Genomic DNA, 24,851 nt, shown 5'->3' with positions numbered 1-24,851 from the left:
CAACATACCAAGTACAGTTGGTGATTCTGTTGTGACATCAACAACCACAGCCTCCAATGATGACTGAAGTTGCTGTTGGATACGGGGAAGGTCAGTGAATTCAGACACAGAGAGAACCGAATTGGCATCATGGGATATCTTCTCCAGTTCTCTGCTATCAGAGCTCCTGGTTCCAATTCCAAAGGTCAAGACACCCAGCTGTTTGAGAGCGGAGGCTGGTGCATCAACACTGTCAGAGGATGGTCCACCACTTAGCCATATTAGGAGTTGTGGAACTCCTTCCAGGCGTCTACTTCCGGCAGAAGCTGTGAAGATATTGTCCTTCAAGTATTGGAGAGCTGCTCCAGTTTTGAGAGGTCTTCCACCTATGGGCCTCAAACCTCTGACAGTGTCAAGGATCTCGCCTTTTGTTTTGTATGTGTTCAGATAGAACTGGACAGTTGGATCACTGCTGTACTGAACCACTGAGACACGGTCTTTCTTGTCATCCACACTGAGGTTCTCTACTACTCTTTGGACAAAGTCTCGCATATCTGAGAATCCCCTTCTCGTACCTTCAGATCCATCCAACAAGAACACAACATCCCTTCCTTTTGGCTGCCTCTCCACTAGGAAACAGAATTTGAGATATATTTAGGTACATGTGTCAAACTTGTTTCTGCGCAGAACTCTCTTGATGAAGGCTAACACCACGTTTTAAAACACTAACTCTATTAATGCTGGTATAACAGCTTTGGCAAAGTGCTACTGGCTGACCTGAATCTGGTGAAAAACAAATTAAAACAGTTCAAATTGCATCCTAACATGATCTTGAAAAGGTAATAATCTGTCACTTTCTTACCAGTTACTGTAGGTGTCATGGGCGTGGCCTTCACTAATGCTGTGGTCATTAGAGAGGAGAGCTGTTTTTGGACAGTGGGAAGGTCAGTGAACTCAGACACCAATAGAGCGGAATTCGGGTCATTTGATATTTGTTGCAGCTCTCCACTGTCAGAGTTCCTTGTCCCAATGCCAATCATAAAGACGCCCTGTTGTTTGAGAACAGTGGCAGGGGTAACAACATTGTCAAAAGACTTTCCACCATTTAGCAGGATCACCAACTGTGGAACACCTTGCAGATGCCGACTCCCAGAGGAGCTCGTTAGGATGTTTTCTCTGACGTATTGGAGGGCAGCCCCGGTGTTGAGAGGACTGCCTCCTCTGTGTGTCAGCCTTCTGACCGACTCCAAAATATCCTCTCTTGAGGTATATGTTTTCAAATAGAAATGGGCGTCAGCCTCTTTGCTGTACTGGACTACAGAGACACGGTCTTTGTTTTCGCCCACATTGAGTTTCTCCACGACTTTCGCGACAAAATCACGCATGGCAGGGAAGCCATTCCTTGTGCCATCAGAACCATCCAACAGGAATACAATATCCTTATTTGTAGTGTCAACTGAGAAAAGACAGGAAGATAAAAGATTGAAACTTTTGCAAAAGGTACACCTTTGTAATAGACTAATAAGTGGTGGACTATTTTTATTAAAAGCAGCTAGCACTTCCTTCTTGAATATTAAGCTATAGGAAAGCACAAACCAGTCAGTATTTAAATGCACACATGGGGCTAAACTTGATTCATTTCCCTCAGCGTAGGTAAAATACGCTAGGTGGCCTTCTAGGCCAGTAGGAGCGTGTGCTTGTCAACATACCAAGTACAGTTGGTGATTCTGTTGTGACATCAACAACCACAGCCTCCAATGATGACTGAAGTTGCTGTTGGATACGGGGAAGGTCAGTGAATTCAGACACAGAGAGAACCGAATTGGCATCATGGGATATCTTCTCCAGTTCTCTGCTATCAGAGCTCCTGGTTCCAATTCCAAAGGTCAAGACACCCAGCTGTTTGAGAGCGGAGGCTGGTGCATCAACACTGTCAGAGGATGGTCCACCACTTAGCCATATTAGGAGTTGTGGAACTCCTTCCAGGCGTCTACTTCCGGCAGAAGCTGTGAAGATATTGTCCTTCAAGTATTGGAGAGCTGCTCCAGTTTTGAGAGGTCTTCCACCTATGGGCCTCAAACCTCTGACAGTGTCAAGGATCTCGCCTTTTGTTTTGTATGTGTTCAGATAGAACTGGACAGTTGGATCACTGCTGTACTGAACCACTGAGACACGGTCTTTCTTGTCATCCACACTGAGGTTCTCTACTACTCTTTGGACAAAGTCTCGCATATCTGAGAATCCCCTTCTCGTACCTTCAGATCCATCCAACAAGAACACAACATCCCTTCCTTTTGGCTGCCTCTCCACTAGGAAACAGAATTTGAGATATATTTAGGTACATGTGTCAAACTTGTTTCTGCGCAGAACTCTCTTGATGAAGGCTAACACCACGTTTTAAAACACTAACTCTATTAATGCTGGTATAACAGCTTTGGCAAAGTGCTACTGGCTGACCTGAATCTGGTGAAAAACAAATTAAAACAGTTCAAATTGCATCCTAACATGATCTTGAAAAGGTAATAATCTGTCACTTTCTTACCAGTTACTGTAGGTGTCATGGGCGTGGCCTTCACTAATGCTGTGGTCATTAGAGAGGAGAGCTGTTTTTGGACAGTGGGAAGGTCAGTGAACTCAGACACCAATAGAGCGGAATTCGGGTCATTTGATATTTGTTGCAGCTCTCCACTGTCAGAGTTCCTTGTCCCAATGCCAATCATAAAGACGCCCTGTTGTTTGAGAACAGTGGCAGGGGTAACAACATTGTCAAAAGACTTTCCACCATTTAGCAGGATCACCAACTGTGGAACACCTTGCAGATGCCGACTCCCAGAGGAGCTCGTTAGGATGTTTTCTCTGACGTATTGGAGGGCAGCCCCGGTGTTGAGAGGACTGCCTCCTCTGTGTGTCAGCCTTCTGACCGACTCCAAAATATCCTCTCTTGAGGTATATGTTTTCAAATAGAAATGGGCGTCAGCCTCTTTGCTGTACTGGACTACAGAGACACGGTCTTTGTTTTCGCCCACATTGAGTTTCTCCACGACTTTCGCGACAAAATCACGCATGGCAGGGAAGCCATTCCTTGTGCCATCAGAACCATCCAACAGGAATACAATATCCTTATTTGTAGTGTCAACTGAGAAAAGACAGGAAGATAAAAGATTGAAACTTTTGCAAAAGGTACACCTTTGTAATAGACTAATAAGTGGTGGACTATTTTTATTAAAAGCAGCTAGCACTTCCTTCTTGAATATTAAGCTATAGGAAAGCACAAACCAGTCAGTATTTAAATGCACACATGGGGCTAAACTTGATTCATTTCCCTCAGCGTAGGTAAAATACGCTAGGTGGCCTTCTAGGCCAGTAGGAGCGTGTGCTTGTCAACATACCAAGTACAGTTGGTGATTCTGTTGTGACATCAACAACCACAGCCTCCAATGATGACTGAAGTTGCTGTTGGATACGGGGAAGGTCAGTGAATTCAGACACAGAGAGAACCGAATTGGCATCATGGGATATCTTCTCCAGTTCTCTGCTATCAGAGCTCCTGGTTCCAATTCCAAAGGTCAAGACACCCAGCTGTTTGAGAGCGGAGGCTGGTGCATCAACACTGTCAGAGGATGGTCCACCACTTAGCCATATTAGGAGTTGTGGAACTCCTTCCAGGCGTCTACTTCCGGCAGAAGCTGTGAAGATATTGTCCTTCAAGTATTGGAGAGCTGCTCCAGTTTTGAGAGGTCTTCCACCTATGGGCCTCAAACCTCTGACAGTGTCAAGGATCTCGCCTTTTGTTTTGTATGTGTTCAGATAGAACTGGACAGTTGGATCACTGCTGTACTGAACCACTGAGACACGGTCTTTCTTGTCATCCACACTGAGGTTCTCTACTACTCTTTGGACAAAGTCTCGCATATCTGAGAATCCCCTTCTCGTACCTTCAGATCCATCCAACAAGAACACAACATCCCTTCCTTTTGGCTGCCTCTCCACTAGGAAACAGAATTTGAGATATATTTAGGTACATGTGTCAAACTTGTTTCTGCGCAGAACTCTCTTGATGAAGGCTAACACCACGTTTTAAAACACTAACTCTATTAATGCTGGTATAACAGCTTTGGCAAAGTGCTACTGGCTGACCTGAATCTGGTGAAAAACAAATTAAAACAGTTCAAATTGCATCCTAACATGATCTTGAAAAGGTAATAATCTGTCACTTTCTTACCAGTTACTGTAGGTGTCATGGGCGTGGCCTTCACTAATGCTGTGGTCATTAGAGAGGAGAGCTGTTTTTGGACAGTGGGAAGGTCAGTGAACTCAGACACCAATAGAGCGGAATTAGGGTCATATGATATTTTCTGCAGCTCTCCACTGTCAGAGTTCCTTGTCCCAATGCCAATCACAAAGACACCCTGTTGTTTGAGAACAGTGGCAGGGGTACCAACATTGTCAAAAGACTTTCCACCATTCAGCAGGATCACCAACTGTGGAACACCTTGCAGATGCCGACTCCCAGAGGAGCTCGTTAGGATGTTTTCTCTGACGTATTGGAGGGCAGCCCCGGTGTTGAGAGGACTGCCTCCTCTGTGTGTCAGCCTTCTGACCGACTCCAAAATATCCTCTCTTGAGGTATATGTTTTCAAATAGAAATGGGCGTCAGCCTCTTTGCTGTACTGGACTACAGAGACACGGTCTTTGTTTTCGCCCACATTGAGTTTCTCCACGACTTTCGCGACAAAATCACGCATGGCAGGGAAGCCATTCCTTGTGCCATCAGAACCATCCAACAGGAATACAATATCCTTATTTGTAGTGTCAACTGAGAAAAGACAGGAAGATAAAAGATTGAAACTTTTGCAAAAGGTACACCTTTGTAATAGACTAATAAGTGGTGGACTATTTTTATTAAAAGCAGCTAGCACTTCCTTCTTGAATATTAAGCTATAGGAAAGCACAAACCAGTCAGTATTTAAATGCACACATGGGGCTAAACTTGATTCATTTCCCTCAGCGTAGGTAAAATACGCTAGGTGGCCTTCTAGGCCAGTAGGAGCGTGTGCTTGTCAACATACCAAGTACAGTTGGTGATTCTGTTGTGACATCAACAACCACAGCCTCCAATGATGACTGAAGTTGCTGTTGGATACGGGGAAGGTCAGTGAATTCAGACACAGAGAGAACCGAATTGGCATCATGGGATATCTTCTCCAGTTCTCTGCTATCAGAGCTCCTGGTTCCAATTCCAAAGGTCAAGACACCCAGCTGTTTGAGAGCGGAGGCTGGTGCATCAACACTGTCAGAGGATGGTCCACCACTTAGCCATATTAGGAGTTGTGGAACTCCTTCCAGGCGTCTACTTCCGGCAGAAGCTGTGAAGATATTGTCCTTCAAGTATTGGAGAGCTGCTCCAGTTTTGAGAGGTCTTCCACCTATGGGCCTCAAACCTCTGACAGTGTCAAGGATCTCGCCTTTTGTTTTGTATGTGTTCAGATAGAACTGGACAGTTGGATCACTGCTGTACTGAACCACTGAGACACGGTCTTTCTTGTCATCCACACTGAGGTTCTCTACTACTCTTTGGACAAAGTCTCGCATATCTGAGAATCCCCTTCTCGTACCTTCAGATCCATCCAACAAGAACACAACATCCCTTCCTTTTGGCTGCCTCTCCACTAGGAAACAGAATTTGAGATATATTTAGGTACATGTGTCAAACTTGTTTCTGCGCAGAACTCTCTTGATGAAGGCTAACACCACGTTTTAAAACACTAACTCTATTAATGCTGGTATAACAGCTTTGGCAAAGTGCTACTGGCTGACCTGAATCTGGTGAAAAACAAATTAAAACAGTTCAAATTGCATCCTAACATGATCTTGATAAGGTAATAATCTGTCACTTTCTTACCAGTTACTGTAGGTGTCATGGGCGTGGCCTTCACTAATGCTGTGGTCATTAGAGAGGAGAGCTGTTTTTGGACAGTGGGAAGGTCAGTGAACTCAGACACCAATAGAGCGGAATTAGGGTCATATGATATTTTCTGCAGCTCTCCACTGTCAGAGTTCCTTGTCCCAATGCCAATCACAAAGACGCCCTGTTGTTTGAGAACAGTGGCAGGGGTACCAACATTGTCAAAAGACTTTCCACCATTCAGCAGGATCACCAACTGTGGAACACCTTGCAGATGCCGACTCCCAGAGGAGCTCGTTAGGATGTTTTCTCTGACGTATTGGAGGGCAGCCCCGGTGTTGAGAGGACTGCCTCCTCTGTGTGTCAGCCTTCTGACCGACTCCAAAATATCCTCTCTTGAGGTATATGTTTTCAAATAGAAATGGGCGTCAGCCTCTTTGCTGTACTGGACTACAGAGACACGGTCTTTGTTTTCGCCCACATTGAGTTTCTCCACGACTTTCGCGACAAAATCACGCATGGCAGGGAAGCCATTCCTTGTGCCATCAGAACCATCCAACAGGAATACAATATCCTTATTTGTAGTGTCAACTAAGAAAAGACAGGAAGATAAAAGATTGAAACTTTTGCAAAAGGTACACCTTTGTAATAGACTAATAAGTGGTGGACTATTTTTATTAAAAGCAGCTAGCACTTCCTTCTTGAATATTAAGCTATAGGAAAGCACAAACCAGTCAGTATTTAAATGCACACATGGGGCTAAACTTGATTCATTTCCCTCAGCGTAGGTAAAATACGCTAGGTGGCCTTCTAGGCCAGTAGGAGCGTGTGCTTGTCAACATACCAAGTACAGTTGGTGATTCTGTTGTGACATCAACAACCACAGCCTCCAATGATGACTGAAGTTGCTGTTGGATACGGGGAAGGTCAGTGAATTCAGACACAGAGAGAACCGAATTGGCATCATGGGATATCTTCTCCAGTTCTCTGCTATCAGAGCTCCTGGTTCCAATTCCAAAGGTCAAGACACCCAGCTGTTTGAGAGCGGAGGCTGGTGCATCAACACTGTCAGAGGATGGTCCACCACTTAGCCATATTAGGAGTTGTGGAACTCCTTCCAGGCGTCTACTTCCGGCAGAAGCTGTGAAGACATTGTCCTTCAAGTATTGGAGAGCTGCTCCAGTTTTGAGAGGTCTTCCACCTATGGGCCTCAAACCTCTGACAGTGTCAAGAATCTCGCCTTTTGTTTTGTATGTGTTCAGATAGAACTGGACAATTGGATCACTGCTGTACTGAACCACTGAGACACGGTCTTTCTTGTCATCCACACTGAGGTTCTCTACTACTCTTTGGACAAAGTCTCGCATATCTGAGAATCCCCTTCTCGTACCTTCAGATCCATCCAACAAGAACACAACATCCCTTCCTTTTGGCTGCCTCTCCACTAGGAAACAGAATTTGAGATATATTTAGGTACATGTGTCAAACTTGTTTCTGCGCAGAACTCTCTTGATGAAGGCTAACACCACGTTTTAAAACACTAACTCTATTAATGCTGGTATAACAGCTTTGGCAAAGTGCTACTGGCTGACCTGAATCTGGTGAAAAACAAATTAAAACAGTTCAAATTGCATCCTAACATGATCTTGAAAAGGTAATAATCTGTCACTTTCTTACCAGTTACTGTAGGTGTCATGGGCGTGGCCTTCACTAATGCTGTGGTCATTAGAGAGGAGAGCTGTTTTTGGACAGTGGGAAGGTCAGTGAACTCAGACACCAATAGAGCGGAATTCGGGTCATTTGATATTTGTTGCAGCTCTCCACTGTCAGAGTTCCTTGTCCCAATGCCAATCATAAAGACGCCCTGTTGTTTGAGAACAGTGGCAGGGGTAACAACATTGTCAAAAGACTTTCCACCATTTAGCAGGATCACCAACTGTGGAACACCTTGCAGATGCCGACTCCCAGAGGAGCTCGTTAGGATGTTTTCTCTGACGTATTGGAGGGCAGCCCCGGTGTTGAGAGGACTGCCTCCTCTGTGTGTCAGCCTTCTGACCGACTCCAAAATATCCTCTCTTGAGGTATATGTTTTCAAATAGAAATGGGCGTCAGCCTCTTTGCTGTACTGGACTACAGAGACACGGTCTTTGTTTTCGCCCACATTGAGTTTCTCCACGACTTTCGCGACAAAATCACGCATGGCAGGGAAGCCATTCCTTGTGCCATCAGAACCATCCAACAGGAATACAATATCCTTATTTGTAGTGTCAACTGAGAAAAGACAGGAAGATAAAAGATTGAAACTTTTGCAAAAGGTACACCTTTGTAATAGACTAATAAGTGGTGGACTATTTTTATTAAAAGCAGCTAGCACTTCCTTCTTGAATATTAAGCTATAGGAAAGCACAAACCAGTCAGTATTTAAATGCACACATGGGGCTAAACTTGATTCATTTCCCTCAGCGTAGGTAAAATACGCTAGGTGGCCTTCTAGGCCAGTAGGAGCGTGTGCTTGTCAACATACCAAGTACAGTTGGTGATTCTGTTGTGACATCAACAACCACAGCCTCCAATGATGACTGAAGTTGCTGTTGGATACGGGGAAGGTCAGTGAATTCAGACACAGAGAGAACCGAATTGGCATCATGGGATATCTTCTCCAGTTCTCTGCTATCAGAGCTCCTGGTTCCAATTCCAAAGGTCAAGACACCCAGCTGTTTGAGAGCGGAGGCTGGTGCATCAACACTGTCAGAGGATGGTCCACCACTTAGCCATATTAGGAGTTGTGGAACTCCTTCCAGGCGTCTACTTCCGGCAGAAGCTGTGAAGATATTGTCCTTCAAGTATTGGAGAGCTGCTCCAGTTTTGAGAGGTCTTCCACCTATGGGCCTCAAACCTCTGACAGTGTCAAGGATCTCGCCTTTTGTTTTGTATGTGTTCAGATAGAACTGGACAGTTGGATCACTGCTGTACTGAACCACTGAGACACGGTCTTTCTTGTCATCCACACTGAGGTTCTCTACTACTCTTTGGACAAAGTCTCGCATATCTGAGAATCCCCTTCTCGTACCTTCAGATCCATCCAACAAGAACACAACATCCCTTCCTTTTGGCTGCCTCTCCACTAGGAAACAGAATTTGAGATATATTTAGGTACATGTGTCAAACTTGTTTCTGCGCAGAACTCTCTTGATGAAGGCTAACACCACGTTTTAAAACACTAACTCTATTAATGCTGGTATAACAGCTTTGGCAAAGTGCTACTGGCTGACCTGAATCTGGTGAAAAACAAATTAAAACAGTTCAAATTGCATCCTAACATGATCTTGAAAAGGTAATAATCTGTCACTTTCTTACCAGTTACTGTAGGTGTCATGGGCGTGGCCTTCACTAATGCTGTGGTCATTAGAGAGGAGAGCTGTTTTTGGACAGTGGGAAGGTCAGTGAACTCAGACACCAATAGAGCGGAATTCGGGTCATTTGATATTTGTTGCAGCTCTCCACTGTCAGAGTTCCTTGTCCCAATGCCAATCATAAAGACGCCCTGTTGTTTGAGAACAGTGGCAGGGGTAACAACATTGTCAAAAGACTTTCCACCATTTAGCAGGATCACCAACTGTGGAACACCTTGCAGATGCCGACTCCCAGAGGAGCTCGTTAGGATGTTTTCTCTGACGTATTGGAGGGCAGCCCCGGTGTTGAGAGGACTGCCTCCTCTGTGTGTCAGCCTTCTGACCGACTCCAAAATATCCTCTCTTGAGGTATATGTTTTCAAATAGAAATGGGCGTCAGCCTCTTTGCTGTACTGGACTACAGAGACACGGTCTTTGTTTTCGCCCACATTGAGTTTCTCCACGACTTTCGCGACAAAATCACGCATGGCAGGGAAGCCATTCCTTGTGCCATCAGAACCATCCAACAGGAATACAATATCCTTATTTGTAGTGTCAACTGAGAAAAGACAGGAAGATAAAAGATTGAAACTTTTGCAAAAGGTACACCTTTGTAATAGACTAATAAGTGGTGGACTATTTTTATTAAAAGCAGCTAGCACTTCCTTCTTGAATATTAAGCTATAGGAAAGCACAAACCAGTCAGTATTTAAATGCACACATGGGGCTAAACTTGATTCATTTCCCTCAGCGTAGGTAAAATACGCTAGGTGGCCTTCTAGGCCAGTAGGAGCGTGTGCTTGTCAACATACCAAGTACAGTTGGTGATTCTGTTGTGACATCAACAACCACAGCCTCCAATGATGACTGAAGTTGCTGTTGGATACGGGGAAGGTCAGTGAATTCAGACACAGAGAGAACCGAATTGGCATCATGGGATATCTTCTCCAGTTCTCTGCTATCAGAGCTCCTGGTTCCAATTCCAAAGGTCAAGACACCCAGCTGTTTGAGAGCGGAGGCTGGTGCATCAACACTGTCAGAGGATGGTCCACCACTTAGCCATATTAGGAGTTGTGGAACTCCTTCCAGGCGTCTACTTCCGGCAGAAGCTGTGAAGATATTGTCCTTCAAGTATTGGAGAGCTGCTCCAGTTTTGAGAGGTCTTCCACCTATGGGCCTCAAACCTCTGACAGTGTCAAGGATCTCGCCTTTTGTTTTGTATGTGTTCAGATAGAACTGGACAGTTGGATCACTGCTGTACTGAACCACTGAGACACGGTCTTTCTTGTCATCCACACTGAGGTTCTCTACTACTCTTTGGACAAAGTCTCGCATATCTGAGAATCCCCTTCTCGTACCTTCAGATCCATCCAACAAGAACACAACATCCCTTCCTTTTGGCTGCCTCTCCACTAGGAAACAGAATTTGAGATATATTTAGGTACATGTGTCAAACTTGTTTCTGCGCAGAACTCTCTTGATGAAGGCTAACACCACGTTTTAAAACACTAACTCTATTAATGCTGGTATAACAGCTTTGGCAAAGTGCTACTGGCTGACCTGAATCTGGTGAAAAACAAATTAAAACAGTTCAAATTGCATCCTAACATGATCTTGAAAAGGTAATAATCTGTCACTTTCTTACCAGTTACTGTAGGTGTCATGGGCGTGGCCTTCACTAATGCTGTGGTCATTAGAGAGGAGAGCTGTTTTTGGACAGTGGGAAGGTCAGTGAACTCAGACACCAATAGAGCGGAATTCGGGTCATTTGATATTTGTTGCAGCTCTCCACTGTCAGAGTTCCTTGTCCCAATGCCAATCATAAAGACGCCCTGTTGTTTGAGAACAGTGGCAGGGGTAACAACATTGTCAAAAGACTTTCCACCATTTAGCAGGATCACCAACTGTGGAACACCTTGCAGATGCCGACTCCCAGAGGAGCTCGTTAGGATGTTTTCTCTGACGTATTGGAGGGCAGCCCCGGTGTTGAGAGGACTGCCTCCTCTGTGTGTCAGCCTTCTGACCGACTCCAAAATATCCTCTCTTGAGGTATATGTTTTCAAATAGAAATGGGCGTCAGCCTCTTTGCTGTACTGGACTACAGAGACACGGTCTTTGTTTTCGCCCACATTGAGTTTCTCCACGACTTTCGCGACAAAATCACGCATGGCAGGGAAGCCATTCCTTGTGCCATCAGAACCATCCAACAGGAATACAATATCCTTATTTGTAGTGTCAACTGAGAAAAGACAGGAAGATAAAAGATTGAAACTTTTGCAAAAGGTACACCTTTGTAATAGACTAATAAGTGGTGGACTATTTTTATTAAAAGCAGCTAGCACTTCCTTCTTGAATATTAAGCTATAGGAAAGCACAAACCAGTCAGTATTTAAATGCACACATGGGGCTAAACTTGATTCATTTCCCTCAGCGTAGGTAAAATACGCTAGGTGGCCTTCTAGGCCAGTAGGAGCGTGTGCTTGTCAACATACCAAGTACAGTTGGTGATTCTGTTGTGACATCAACAACCACAGCCTCCAATGATGACTGAAGTTGCTGTTGGATACGGGGAAGGTCAGTGAATTCAGACACAGAGAGAACCGAATTGGCATCATGGGATATCTTCTCCAGTTCTCTGCTATCAGAGCTCCTGGTTCCAATTCCAAAGGTCAAGACACCCAGCTGTTTGAGAGCGGAGGCTGGTGCATCAACACTGTCAGAGGATGGTCCACCACTTAGCCATATTAGGAGTTGTGGAACTCCTTCCAGGCGTCTACTTCCGGCAGAAGCTGTGAAGATATTGTCCTTCAAGTATTGGAGAGCTGCTCCAGTTTTGAGAGGTCTTCCACCTATGGGCCTCAAACCTCTGACAGTGTCAAGGATCTCGCCTTTTGTTTTGTATGTGTTCAGATAGAACTGGACAGTTGGATCACTGCTGTACTGAACCACTGAGACACGGTCTTTCTTGTCATCCACACTGAGGTTCTCTACTACTCTTTGGACAAAGTCTCGCATATCTGAGAATCCCCTTCTCGTACCTTCAGATCCATCCAACAAGAACACAACATCCCTTCCTTTTGGCTGCCTCTCCACTAGGAAACAGAATTTGAGATATATTTAGGTACATGTGTCAAACTTGTTTCTGCGCAGAACTCTCTTGATGAAGGCTAACACCACGTTTTAAAACACTAACTCTATTAATGCTGGTATAACAGCTTTGGCAAAGTGCTACTGGCTGACCTGAATCTGGTGAAAAACAAATTAAAACAGTTCAAATTGCATCCTAACATGATCTTGAAAAGGTAATAATCTGTCACTTTCTTACCAGTTACTGTAGGTGTCATGGGCGTGGCCTTCACTAATGCTGTGGTCATTAGAGAGGAGAGCTGTTTTTGGACAGTGGGAAGGTCAGTGAACTCAGACACCAATAGAGCGGAATTCGGGTCATTTGATATTTGTTGCAGCTCTCCACTGTCAGAGTTCCTTGTCCCAATGCCAATCATAAAGACGCCCTGTTGTTTGAGAACAGTGGCAGGGGTAACAACATTGTCAAAAGACTTTCCACCATTTAGCAGGATCACCAACTGTGGAACACCTTGCAGATGCCGACTCCCAGAGGAGCTCGTTAGGATGTTTTCTCTGACGTATTGGAGGGCAGCCCCGGTGTTGAGAGGACTGCCTCCTCTGTGTGTCAGCCTTCTGACCGACTCCAAAATATCCTCTCTTGAGGTATATGTTTTCAAATAGAAATGGGCGTCAGCCTCTTTGCTGTACTGGACTACAGAGACACGGTCTTTGTTTTCGCCCACATTGAGTTTCTCCACGACTTTCGCGACAAAATCACGCATGGCAGGGAAGCCATTCCTTGTGCCATCAGAACCATCCAACAGGAATACAATATCCTTATTTGTAGTGTCAACTGAGAAAAGACAGGAAGATAAAAGATTGAAACTTTTGCAAAAGGTACACCTTTGTAATAGACTAATAAGTGGTGGACTATTTTTATTAAAAGCAGCTAGCACTTCCTTCTTGAATATTAAGCTATAGGAAAGCACAAACCAGTCAGTATTTAAATGCACACATGGGGCTAAACTTGATTCATTTCCCTCAGCGTAGGTAAAATACGCTAGGTGGCCTTCTAGGCCAGTAGGAGCGTGTGCTTGTCAACATACCAAGTACAGTTGGTGATTCTGTTGTGACATCAACAACCACAGCCTCCAATGATGACTGAAGTTGCTGTTGGATACGGGGAAGGTCAGTGAATTCAGACACAGAGAGAACCGAATTGGCATCATGGGATATCTTCTCCAGTTCTCTGCTATCAGAGCTCCTGGTTCCAATTCCAAAGGTCAAGACACCCAGCTGTTTGAGAGCGGAGGCTGGTGCATCAACACTGTCAGAGGATGGTCCACCACTTAGCCATATTAGGAGTTGTGGAACTCCTTCCAGGCGTCTACTTCCGGCAGAAGCTGTGAAGATATTGTCCTTCAAGTATTGGAGAGCTGCTCCAGTTTTGAGAGGTCTTCCACCTATGGGCCTCAAACCTCTGACAGTGTCAAGGATCTCGCCTTTTGTTTTGTATGTGTTCAGATAGAACTGGACAGTTGGATCACTGCTGTACTGAACCACTGAGACACGGTCTTTCTTGTCATCCACACTGAGGTTCTCTACTACTCTTTGGACAAAGTCTCGCATATCTGAGAATCCCCTTCTCGTACCTTCAGATCCATCCAACAAGAACACAACATCCCTTCCTTTTGGCTGCCTCTCCACTAGGAAACAGAATTTGAGATATATTTAGGTACATGTGTCAAACTTGTTTCTGCGCAGAACTCTCTTGATGAAGGCTAACACCACGTTTTAAAACACTAACTCTATTAATGCTGGTATAACAGCTTTGGCAAAGTGCTACTGGCTGACCTGAATCTGGTGAAAAACAAATTAAAACAGTTCAAATTGCATCCTAACATGATCTTGAAAAGGTAATAATCTGTCACTTTCTTACCAGTTACTGTAGGTGTCATGGGCGTGGCCTTCACTAATGCTGTGGTCATTAGAGAGGAGAGCTGTTTTTGGACAGTGGGAAGGTCAGTGAACTCAGACACCAATAGAGCGGAATTAGGGTCATATGATATTTTCTGCAGCTCTCCACTGTCAGAGTTCCTTGTCCCAATGCCAATCACAAAGACACCCTGTTGTTTGAGAACAGTGGCAGGGGTACCAACATTGTCAAAAGACTTTCCACCATTCAGCAGGATCACCAACTGTGGAACACCTTGCAGATGCCGACTCCCAGAGGAGCTCGTTAGGATGTTTTCTCTGACGTATTGGAGGGCAGCCCCGGTGTTGAGAGGACTGCCTCCTCTGTGTGTCAGCCTTCTGACCGACTCCAAAATATCCTCTCTTGAGGTATATGTTTTCAAATAGAAATGGGCGTCAGCCTCTTTGCTGTACTGGACTACAGAGACACGGTCTTTGTTTTCGCCCACATTGAGTTTCTCCACGACTTTCGCGACAAAATCACGCATGGCAGGGAAGCCATTCCTTGTGCCATCAGAACCATCCAACAGGAATACAATATCCTTATTTGTAGTGTCAACTGAGAAAAGACAGGAAGATAAAAGATTGAAACTTTTGCAAAAGGTACACCTTTGTAATAGACTAATAAGTGGTGGACTATTTTTATTAAAAGCAGCTAGCACTTCCTTCTTGAATATTAAGCTATAGGAAAGCACAAACCAGTCAGTATTTAAATGCACACATGGGGCTAAACTTGATTCATTTCCCTCAGCGTAGGTAAAATACGCTAGGTGGCCTTCTAGGCCAGTAGGAGCGTGTGCTTGTCAACATACCAAGTACAGTTGGTGATTCTGTTGTGACATCAACAACCACAGCCTCCAATGATGACTGAAGTTGCTGTTGGATACGGGGAAGGTCAGTGAATTCAGACACAGAGAGAACCGAATTGGCATCATGGGATATCTTCTCCAGTTCTCTGCTATCAGAGCTCCTGGTTCCAATTCCAAAGGTCAAGACACCCAGCTGTTTGAGAGCGGAGGCTGGTGCATCAACACTGTCAGAGGATGGTCCACCACTTAGCCATATTAGGAGTTGTGGAACTCCTTCCAGGCGTCTACTTCCGGCAGAAGCTGTGAAGATATTGTCCTTCAAGTATTGGAGAGCTGCTCCAGTTTTGAGAGGTCTTCCACCTATGGGCCTCAAACCTCTGACAGTGTCAAGGATCTCGCCTTTTGTTTTGTATGTGTTCAGATAGAACTGGACAGTTGGATCACTGCTGTACTGAACCACTGAGACACGGTCTTTCTTGTCATCCACACTGAGGTTCTCTACTACTCTTTGGACAAAGTCTCGCATATCTGAGAATCCCCTTCTCGTACCTTCAGATCCATCCAACAAGAACACAACATCCCTTCCTTTTGGCTGCCTCTCCACTAGGAAACAGAATTTGAGATATATTTAGGTACATGTGTCAAACTTGTTTCTGCGCAGAACTCTCTTGATGAAGGCTAACACCACGTTTTAAAACACTAACTCTATTAATGCTGGTATAACAGCTTTGGCAAAGTGCTACTGGCTGACCTGAATCTGGTGAAAAACAAATTAAAACAGTTCAAATTGCATCCTAACATGATCTTGATAAGGTAATAATCTGTCACTTTCTTACCAGTTACTGTAGGTGTCATGGGCGTGGCCTTCACTAATGCTGTGGTCATTAGAGAGGAGAGCTGTTTTTGGACAGTGGGAAGGTCAGTGAACTCAGACACCAATAGAGCGGAATTAGGGTCATATGATATTTTCTGCAGCTCTCCACTGTCAGAGTTCCTTGTCCCAATGCCAATCACAAAGACGCCCTGTTGTTTGAGAACAGTGGCAGGGGTACCAACATTGTCAAAAGACTTTCCACCATTCAGCAGGATCACCAACTGTGGAACACCTTGCAGATGCCGACTCCCAGAGGAGCTCGTTAGGATGTTTTCTCTGACGTATTGGAGGGCAGCCCCGGTGTTGAGAGGACTGCCTCCTCTGTGTGTCAGCCTTCTGACCGACTCCAAAATATCCTCTCTTGAGGTATATGTTTTCAAATAGAAATGGGCGTCAGCCTCTTTGCTGTACTGGACTACAGAGACACGGTCTTTGTTTTCGCCCACATTGAGTTTCTCCACGACTTTCGCGACAAAATCACGCATGGCAGGGAAGCCATTCCTTGTGCCATCAGAACCATCCAACAGGAATACAATATCCTTATTTGTAGTGTCAACTAAGAAAAGACAGGAAGATAAAAGATTGAAACTTTTGCAAAAGGTACACCTTTGTAATAGACTAATAAGTGGTGGACTATTTTTATTAAAAGCAGCTAGCACTTCCTTCTTGAATATTAAGCTATAGGAAAGCACAAACCAGTCAGTATTTAAATGCACACATGGGGCTAAACTTGATTCATTTCCCTCAGCGTAGGTAAAATACGCTAGGTGGCCTTCTAGGCCAGTAGGAGCGTGTGCTTGTCAACATACCAAGTACAGTTGGTGATTCTGTTGTGACATCAACAACCACAGCCTCCAATGATGACTGAAGTTGCTGTTGGATACGGGGAAGGTCAGTGAATTCAGACACAGAGAGAACCGAATTGGCATCATGGGATATCTTCTCCAGTTCTCTGCTATCAGAGCTCCTGGTTCCAATTCCAAAGGTCAAGACACCCAGCTGTTTGAGAGCGGAGGCTGGTGCATCAACACTGTCAGAGGATGGTCCACCACTTAGCCATATTAGGAGTTGTGGAACTCCTTCCAGGCGTCTACTTCCGGCAGAAGCTGTGAAGATATTGTCCTTCAAGTATTGGAGAGCTGCTCCAGTTTTGAGAGGTCTTCCACCTATGGGCCTCAAACCTCTGACAGTGTCAAGGATCTCGCCTTTTGTTTTGTATGTGTTCAGATAGAACTGGACAGTTGGATCACTGCTGTACTGAACCACTGAGACACGGTCTTTCTTGTCATCCACACTGAGGTTCTCTACTACTCTTTGGACAAAGTCTCGCATATCTGAGAATCTCCTTCTCGTACCTTCAGATCCATCCAACAAGAACACAACATCCCTTCCTTTTGGCTGCCTCTCCACTAGGAAACAGAATTTGAGATATATTTAGGTACATGTGTCAAACTTGTTTCTGTGCAGAACTCTCTTGATGAAGGCTAACACCACGTTTTAAAACACTAACTCTATTAATGCTGGTATAACAGCTTTGGCAAAGTGCTACTGGCTGACCTGAATCTGGTGAAAAACAAATTAAAACAGTTCAAATTGCATCCTAACATGATCTTGAAAAGGTAATAATCTGTCACTTTCTTACCAATTACTGTAGGTGTCATGGGCGTGGCCCTCACTAATGCTGTGGTCATTAGAGAGGAGAGCTGTTTTTGGACAGTGGGAAGGTCAGTGAACTCAGACACCAATAGAGCGGAATTAGGGTCATATGATATTTTCTGCAGCTCTCCACTGTCAGAGTTCCTTGTCCCAATGCCAATCACAAAGACGCCCTGTTGTTTGAGAACAGTGGCAGGGGTACCAACATTGTCAAAAGACTTTCCACCATTTAGCAGGATCACCAACTGTGGAACACCTTGCAGATGCCGACTCCCAGAGGAGCTCGTTAGGATGTTTTCTCTGACGTATTGGAGGGCAGCCCCGGTGTTGAGAGGACTGCCTCCTCTGTGTGTCAGCCTTCTGACCGACTCCAAAATATCCTCTCTTGAGGTATATGTTTTCAAATAGAAATGGGCGTCAGCCTCTTTGCTGTACTGGACTACAGAGACACGGTCTTTGTTTTCGCCCACATTGAGTTTCTCCACGACTTTCGCGACAAAATCACGCATGGCAGGGAAGCCATTCCTTGTGCCATCAGAACCATCCAACAGGAATACAATATCCTTATTTGTAGTGTCAACTGAGAAAAGACAGGAAGATAAAAGATTGAAACTTTTGCAAAAGGTACACCTTTGTAATAGACTAATAAGTGGTGGACTATTTTTATTAAAAGCAGCTAGCACTTCCTTCTTGAATATTAAGCTATAGGAAAGCACAAACCAATCAGTATTTAAATGCACACATGGGGCTAAACTTGATTCATTTCCCTCAGCGTAGGTAAAATACGCTAGGTGGCCTTCTAGGCCAGTAGGAGCGTGTGCTTGTCAACATACCAAGTACAGTTGGTGATTCTGTTGTGACATCAACAACCACAGCCTCCAATGATGACTGAAGTTGCTGTTGGATACGGGGAAGGTCAGTGAATTCAGACACAGAGAGAACCGAATTGGCATCATGGGATATCTTCTCCAGTTCTCTGCTATCAGAGCTCCTGGTTCCAATTCCAAAGGTCAAGACACCCAGCTGTTTGAGAGCGGAGGCTGGTGCATCAACACTGTCAGAGGATGGTCCACCACTTAGCCATATTAGGAGTTGTGGAACTCCTTCCAGGCGTCTACTTCCGGCAGAAGCTGTGAAGATATTGTCCTTCAAGTATTGGAGAGCTGCTCCAGTTTTGAGAGGTCTTCCACCTATGGGCCTCAAACCTCTGACAGTGTCAAGGATCTCGCCTTTTGTTTTGTATGTGTTCAGATAGAACTGGACAGTTGGATCACTGCTGTACTGAACCACTGAGACACGGTCTTTCTTGTCATCCACACTGAGGTTCTCTACTACTCTTTGGACAAAGTCTCGCATATCTGAGAATCCCCTTCTCGTACCTTCAGATCCATCCAACAAGAACACAACATCCCTTCCTTTTGGCTGCCTCTCCACTAGGAAACAGAATTTGAGATATATTTAGGTACATGTGTCAAACTTGTTTCTGCGCAGAACTCTCTTGATGAAGGCTAACACCACGTTTTAAAACACTAACTCTATTAATGCTGGTATAACAGCTTTGGCAAAGTGCTACTGGCTGACCTGAATCTGGTGAAAAACAAATTAAAACAGTTCAAATTGCATCCTAACATGATCTTGAAAGGTTAAAATCTGTCACTTTCTTACCAGTTACTGTAGGTGTCATGGGCGTGGCCCTCACTAATGCTGTGGTCATTAGAGAGGAGAGCTGTTTTTGGACAGTGGGAAGGTCAGTGAACTCAGACACCAATAGAGCGGAATTAGGGTCATATGATATTTTCTGCAGCTCTCCACTGTCAGAGTTCCTTGTCCCAATGCCAATCACAAAGACGCCCTGTTGTTTGAGAACAGTGGCAGGGGTACCAACATTGTCAAAAGACTTTCCACCATTTAGCAGGATCACCAACTGTGGAACACCTTGCAGATGCCGACTCCCAGAGGAGCTCGTTAGGGTGTTTTCTCTGACGTATTGGAGGGCAGCCCCGGTGTTGAGAGGACTGCCTCCTCTGTGTGTCAGCCTTCTGACCGACTCCAAAATATCCTCTCTTGAGGTATATGTTTTCAAATAGAAATGGGCGTCAGCCTCTTTGCTGTACTGGACTACAGAGACACGGTCTTTGTTTTCGCCCACATTGAGTTTCTCCACGACTTTCGCGACAAAATCACGCATGGCAGGGAAGCCATTCCTTGTGCCATCAGAACCATCCAACAGGAATACAATATCCTTATTTGTAGTGTCAACTGAGAAAAGACAGGAAGATAAAAGATTGAAACTTTTGCAAAAGGTACACCTTTGTAATAGACTAATAAGTGGTGGACTATTTTTATTAAAAGCAGCTAGCACTTCCTTCTTGAATATTAAGCTATAGGAAAGCACAAACCAGTCAGTATTTAAATGCACACATGGGGCTAAACTTGATTCATTTCCCTCAGCGTAGGTAAAATACGCTAGGTGGCCTTCTAGGCCAGTAGGAGCGTGTGCTTGTCAACATACCAAGTACAGTTGGTGATTCTGTTGTGACATCAACAACCACAGCCTCCAATGATGACTGAAGTTGCTGTTGGATACGGGGAAGGTCAGTGAATTCAGACACAGAGAGAACCGAATTGGCATCATGGGATATCTTCTCCAGTTCCCTGCTATCAGAGCTCCTGGTTCCAATTCCAAAGGTCAAGACACCCAGCTGTTTGAGAGCGGAGGCTGGTGCATCAACACTGTCAGAGGATGGTCCACCACTTAGCCATATTAGGAGTTGTGGAACTCCTTCCAGGCGTCTACTTCCGGCAGAAGCTGTGAAGACATTGTCCTTCAAGTATTGGAGAGCTGCTCCAGTTTTGAGAGGTCTTCCACCTATGGGCCTCAAACCTCTGACAGTGTCAAGAATCTCGCCTTTTGTTTTGTATGTGTTCAGATAGAACTGGACAGTTGGATCACTGCTGTACTGAACCACTGAGACACGGTCTTTCTTGTCATCCACACTGAGGTTCTCTACTACTCTTTGGACAAAGTCTCGCATATCTGAGAATCCCCTTCTCGTACCTTCAGATCCATCCAACAAGAACACAACATCCCTTCCTTTTGGCTGCCTCTCCACTAGGAAACAGAATTTGAGATATATTTAGGTACATGTGTCAAACTTGTTTCTGCGCAGAACTCTCTTGATGAAGGCTAACACCACGTTTTAAAACACTAACTCTATTAATGCTGGTATAACAGCTTTGGCAAAGTGCTACTGGCTGACCTGAATCTGGTGAAAAACAAATTAAAACAGTTCAAATTGCATCCTAACATGATCTTGAAAAGGTAATAATCTGTCACTTTCTTACCAGTTACTGTAGGTGTCATGGGCGTGGCCCTCACTAATGCTGTGGTCATTAGAGAGGAGAGCTGTTTTTGGACAGTGGGAAGGTCAGTGAACTCAGACACAAATAGAGCGGAATTCGGGTCATTTGATATTTGTTGCAGCTCTCCACTGTCAGAGTTCCTTGTCCCAATGCCAATCACAAAGACGCCCTGTTGTTTGAGAACAGTGGCAGGGGTACCAACATTGTCAAAAGACTTTCCACCATTTAGCAGGATCACCAACTGTGGAACACCTTGCAGATGCCGACTCCCAGAGGAGCTCGTTAGGATGTTTTCTCTGACGTATTGGAGGGCAGCCCCGGTGTTGAGAGGACTGCCTCCTCTGTGTGTCAGCCTTCTGACCGACTCCAAAATATCCTCTCTTGAGGTATATGTTTTCAAATAGAAATGAGCGTCAGCCTCTTTGCTGTACTGGACTACAGAGACACGGTCTTTGTTTTCGCCCACATTGAGTTTCTCCACGACTTTCTCAACAAAATCACGCATGGCAGGGAAGCCATTCCTTGTGCCATCAGAACCATCCAACAGGAATACAATATCCTTATTTGTAGTGTCAACTGAGAAAAGACAGGAAGATAAAAGATTGAAACTTTTGCAAAAGGTACACCTTTGTAATAGACTAATAAGTGGTGGACTATTTTTATTAAAAGCAGCTAGCACTTCCTTCTTGAATATTAAGCTATAGGAAAGCACAAACCAGTCAGTATTTAAATGCACACATGGGGCTGAACTTGATTCATTTCCCTCAGCGTAGGTAAAATACGCTAGGTGGCCTTCTAGGCCAGTAGGAGCGTGTGCTTGTCAACATACCAAGTACAGTTGGTGATTCTGTTGTGACATCAACAACCACGGTGTCCAATGATGACTGAAGTTGCTGTTGGATACGGGGAAGGTCAGTGAATTCAGACACAGAGAGAACCGAATTGGCATCATGGGATATCTTCTCCAGTTCTCTGCTATCAGAGCTCCTGGTTCCAATTCCAAAGGTCAAGACACCCAGCTGTTTGAGAGCGGAGGCTGGTGCATCAACACTGTCAGAGGATGGTCCACCACTTAGCCATATTAGGAGTTGTGGAACTCCTTCCAGGCGTCTACTTCCGGCAGAAGCTGTGAAGACATTGTCCTTCAAGTATTGGAGAGCTGCTCCAGTTTTGAGAGGTCTTCCACCTATGGGCCTCAAACCTCTGACAGTGTCAAGGATCTCGCCTTTTGTTTTGTATGTGTTCAGATAGAACTGGACAGTTGGATCTCTGCTGTACTGAACCACTGAGACACGGTCTTTCTTGTCATCCACACTGAGGTTCTCTACTACTCTTTGGACAAAGTCTCGCATATCAGAGAATCTCCTTCTCGTACCTTCAGATCCATCCAACAAGAACACAACATCCCTTCCTTTTGGCTGCCTCTCCACTAGGAAACAGAATTTGAGATATATTTAGGTACATGTGTCAAACTTGTTTCTGCGCAGAACTCTCTTGATGAAGGCTAACACCACGTTTTAAAACATTAACTCTATTAATGCTGGTATAACAGCTTTGGCAAAGTGGTACTGGCTGACCTGAATCTGGTGAAAAACAAATTAAAACAGTTCAAATTGCATCCTAACATGATCTTGAAAAGGTAATAATCTGTCACTTTCTTACCAGTTACTGTAGGTGTCATGGGCGTGGCCCTCACTAATGCTGTGGTCATTAGAGAGGAGAGCTGTTTTTGGACAGTGGGAAGGTCAGTGAACTCAGACACAAATAGAGCGGAATTCGGGTCATTTGATATTTGTTGCAGCTCTCCACTGTCAGAGTTCCTTGTCCCAATGCCAATCACAAAGACGCCCTGTTGTTTGAGAACAGTGGCAGGGGTACCAACATTGTCAAAAGACTTTCCACCATTTAGCAGGATCACCAACTGTGGAACACCTTGCAGATGCCGACTCCCAGAGGAGCTCGTTAGGATGTTTTCTCTGACGTATTGGAGGGCAGCCCCGGTGTTGAGAGGACTGCCTCCTCTGTGTGTCAGCCTTCTGACCGACTCCAAAATATCCTCTCTTGAGGTATATGTTTTCAAATAGAAATGGGCGTCAGCCTCTTTGCTGTACTGGACTACAGAGACACGGTCTTTGTTTTCGCCCACATTGAGTTTCTCCACGACTTTCGCGACAAAATCACGCATGGCAGGGAAGCCATTCCTTGTGCCATCAGAACCATCCAACAGGAATACAATATCCTTATTTGTAGTGTCAACTGAGAAAAGACAGGAAGATAAAAGATTGAAACTTTTGCAAAAGGTACACCTTTGTAATAGACTAATAAGTGGTGGACTATTTTTATTAAAAGCAGCTAGCACTTCCTTCTTGAATATTAAGCTATAGGAAAGCACAAACCAGTCAGTATTTAAATGCACACATGGGGCTAAACTTGATTCATTTCCCTCAGCGTAGGTAAAATACGCTAGGTGGCCTTCTAGGCCAGTAGGAGCGTGTGCTTGTCAACATACCAAGTACAGTTGGTGATTCTGTTGTGACATCAACAACCACAGCCTCCAATGATGACTGAAGTTGCTGTTGGATACGGGGAAGGTCAGTGAATTCAGACACAGAGAGAACCGAATTGGCATCATGGGATATCTTCTCCAGTTCCCTGCTATCAGAGCTCCTGGTTCCAATTCCAAAGGTCAAGACACCCAGCTGTTTGAGAGCGGAGGCTGGTGCATCAACACTGTCAGAGGATGGTCCACCACTTAGCCATATTAGGAGTTGTGGAACTCCTTCCAGGCGTCTACTTCCGGCAGAAGCTGTGAAGACATTGTCCTTCAAGTATTGGAGAGCTGCTCCAGTTTTGAGAGGTCTTCCACCTATGGGCCTCAAACCTCTGACAGTGTCAAGAATCTCGCCTTTTGTTTTGTATGTGTTCAGATAGAACTGGACAGTTGGATCACTGCTGTACTGAACCACTGAGACACGGTCTTTCTTGTCATCCACACTGAGGTTCTCTACTACTCTTTGGACAAAGTCTCGCATATCTGAGAATCCCCTTCTCGTACCTTCAGATCCATCCAACAAGAACACAACATCCCTTCCTTTTGGCTGCCTCTCCACTAGGAAACAGAATTTGAGATATATTTAGGTACATGTGTCAAACTTGTTTCTGCGCAGAACTCTCTTGATGAAGGCTAACACCACGTTTTAAAACACTAACTCTATTAATGCTGGTATAACAGCTTTGGCAAAGTGCTACTGGCTGACCTGAATCTGGTGAAAAACAAATTAAAACAGTTCAAATTGCATCCTAACATGATCTTGAAAAGGTAATAATCTGTCACTTTCTTACCAGTTACTGTAGGTGTCATGGGCGTGGCCCTCACTAATGCTGTGGTCATTAGAGAGGAGAGCTGTTTTTGGACAGTGGGAAGGTCAGTGAACTCAGACACAAATAGAGCGGAATTCGGGTCATTTGATATTTGTTGCAGCTCTCCACTGTCAGAGTTCCTTGTCCCAATGCCAATCACAAAGACGCCCTGTTGTTTGAGAACAGTGGCAGGGGTACCAACATTGTCAAAAGACTTTCCACCATTTAGCAGGATCACCAACTGTGGAACACCTTGCAGATGCCGACTCCCAGAGGAGCTCGTTAGGATGTTTTCTCTGACGTATTGGAGGGCAGCCCCGGTGTTGAGAGGACTGCCTCCTCTGTGTGTCAGCCTTCTGACCGACTCCAAAATATCCTCTCTTGAGGTATATGTTTTCAAATAGAAATGAGCGTCAGCCTCTTTGCTGTACTGGACTACAGAGACACGGTCTTTGTTTTCGCCCACATTGAGT

General features: G+C 44.8%; 2 protein-coding genes across 4 annotated transcripts in view; both read right to left on the bottom strand.

The window, feature by feature from the left end:
• The window catches only part of LOC311022117 (collagen alpha-3(VI) chain-like), a gene marked incomplete at both ends in the record, with an annotated part of 35,143 nt that extends 12,738 nt beyond the window's left edge, over positions 1–22,405 (bottom strand). The window contains 10 exons of the mRNA XM_084023148.1: positions 1,689–2,288; positions 4,202–4,775; positions 5,952–6,475; positions 11,769–12,368; positions 14,282–14,855; positions 16,032–16,555; positions 17,642–18,215; positions 19,391–19,914; positions 21,848–21,911; positions 22,394–22,405. Coding sequence (XP_083879274.1) covers positions 1,689–2,288; positions 4,202–4,775; positions 5,952–6,475; positions 11,769–12,368; positions 14,282–14,855; positions 16,032–16,555; positions 17,642–18,215; positions 19,391–19,914; positions 21,848–21,911; positions 22,394–22,405 — 4,570 coding nt within the window. The remainder of the gene's footprint in view (positions 1–1,688; positions 2,289–4,201; positions 4,776–5,951; positions 6,476–11,768; positions 12,369–14,281; positions 14,856–16,031; positions 16,556–17,641; positions 18,216–19,390; positions 19,915–21,847; positions 21,912–22,393) is intronic.
• The window catches only part of LOC311022285 (collagen alpha-3(VI) chain-like), a 152,913-nt gene that overhangs the window by 65,406 nt on the left and 62,656 nt on the right, over positions 1–24,851 (bottom strand). The gene's annotated exons all lie outside the window — the stretch shown is intronic.

The sequence above is a fragment of the Eutrigla gurnardus genome (assembly GCF_963514095.1).
Source record: "Eutrigla gurnardus genome assembly, chromosome: 12".
Lineage (NCBI taxonomy): Eukaryota > Metazoa > Chordata > Actinopteri > Perciformes > Triglidae > Eutrigla > Eutrigla gurnardus.
This window is presented reverse-complemented; position numbering and strand designations above follow the sequence as displayed.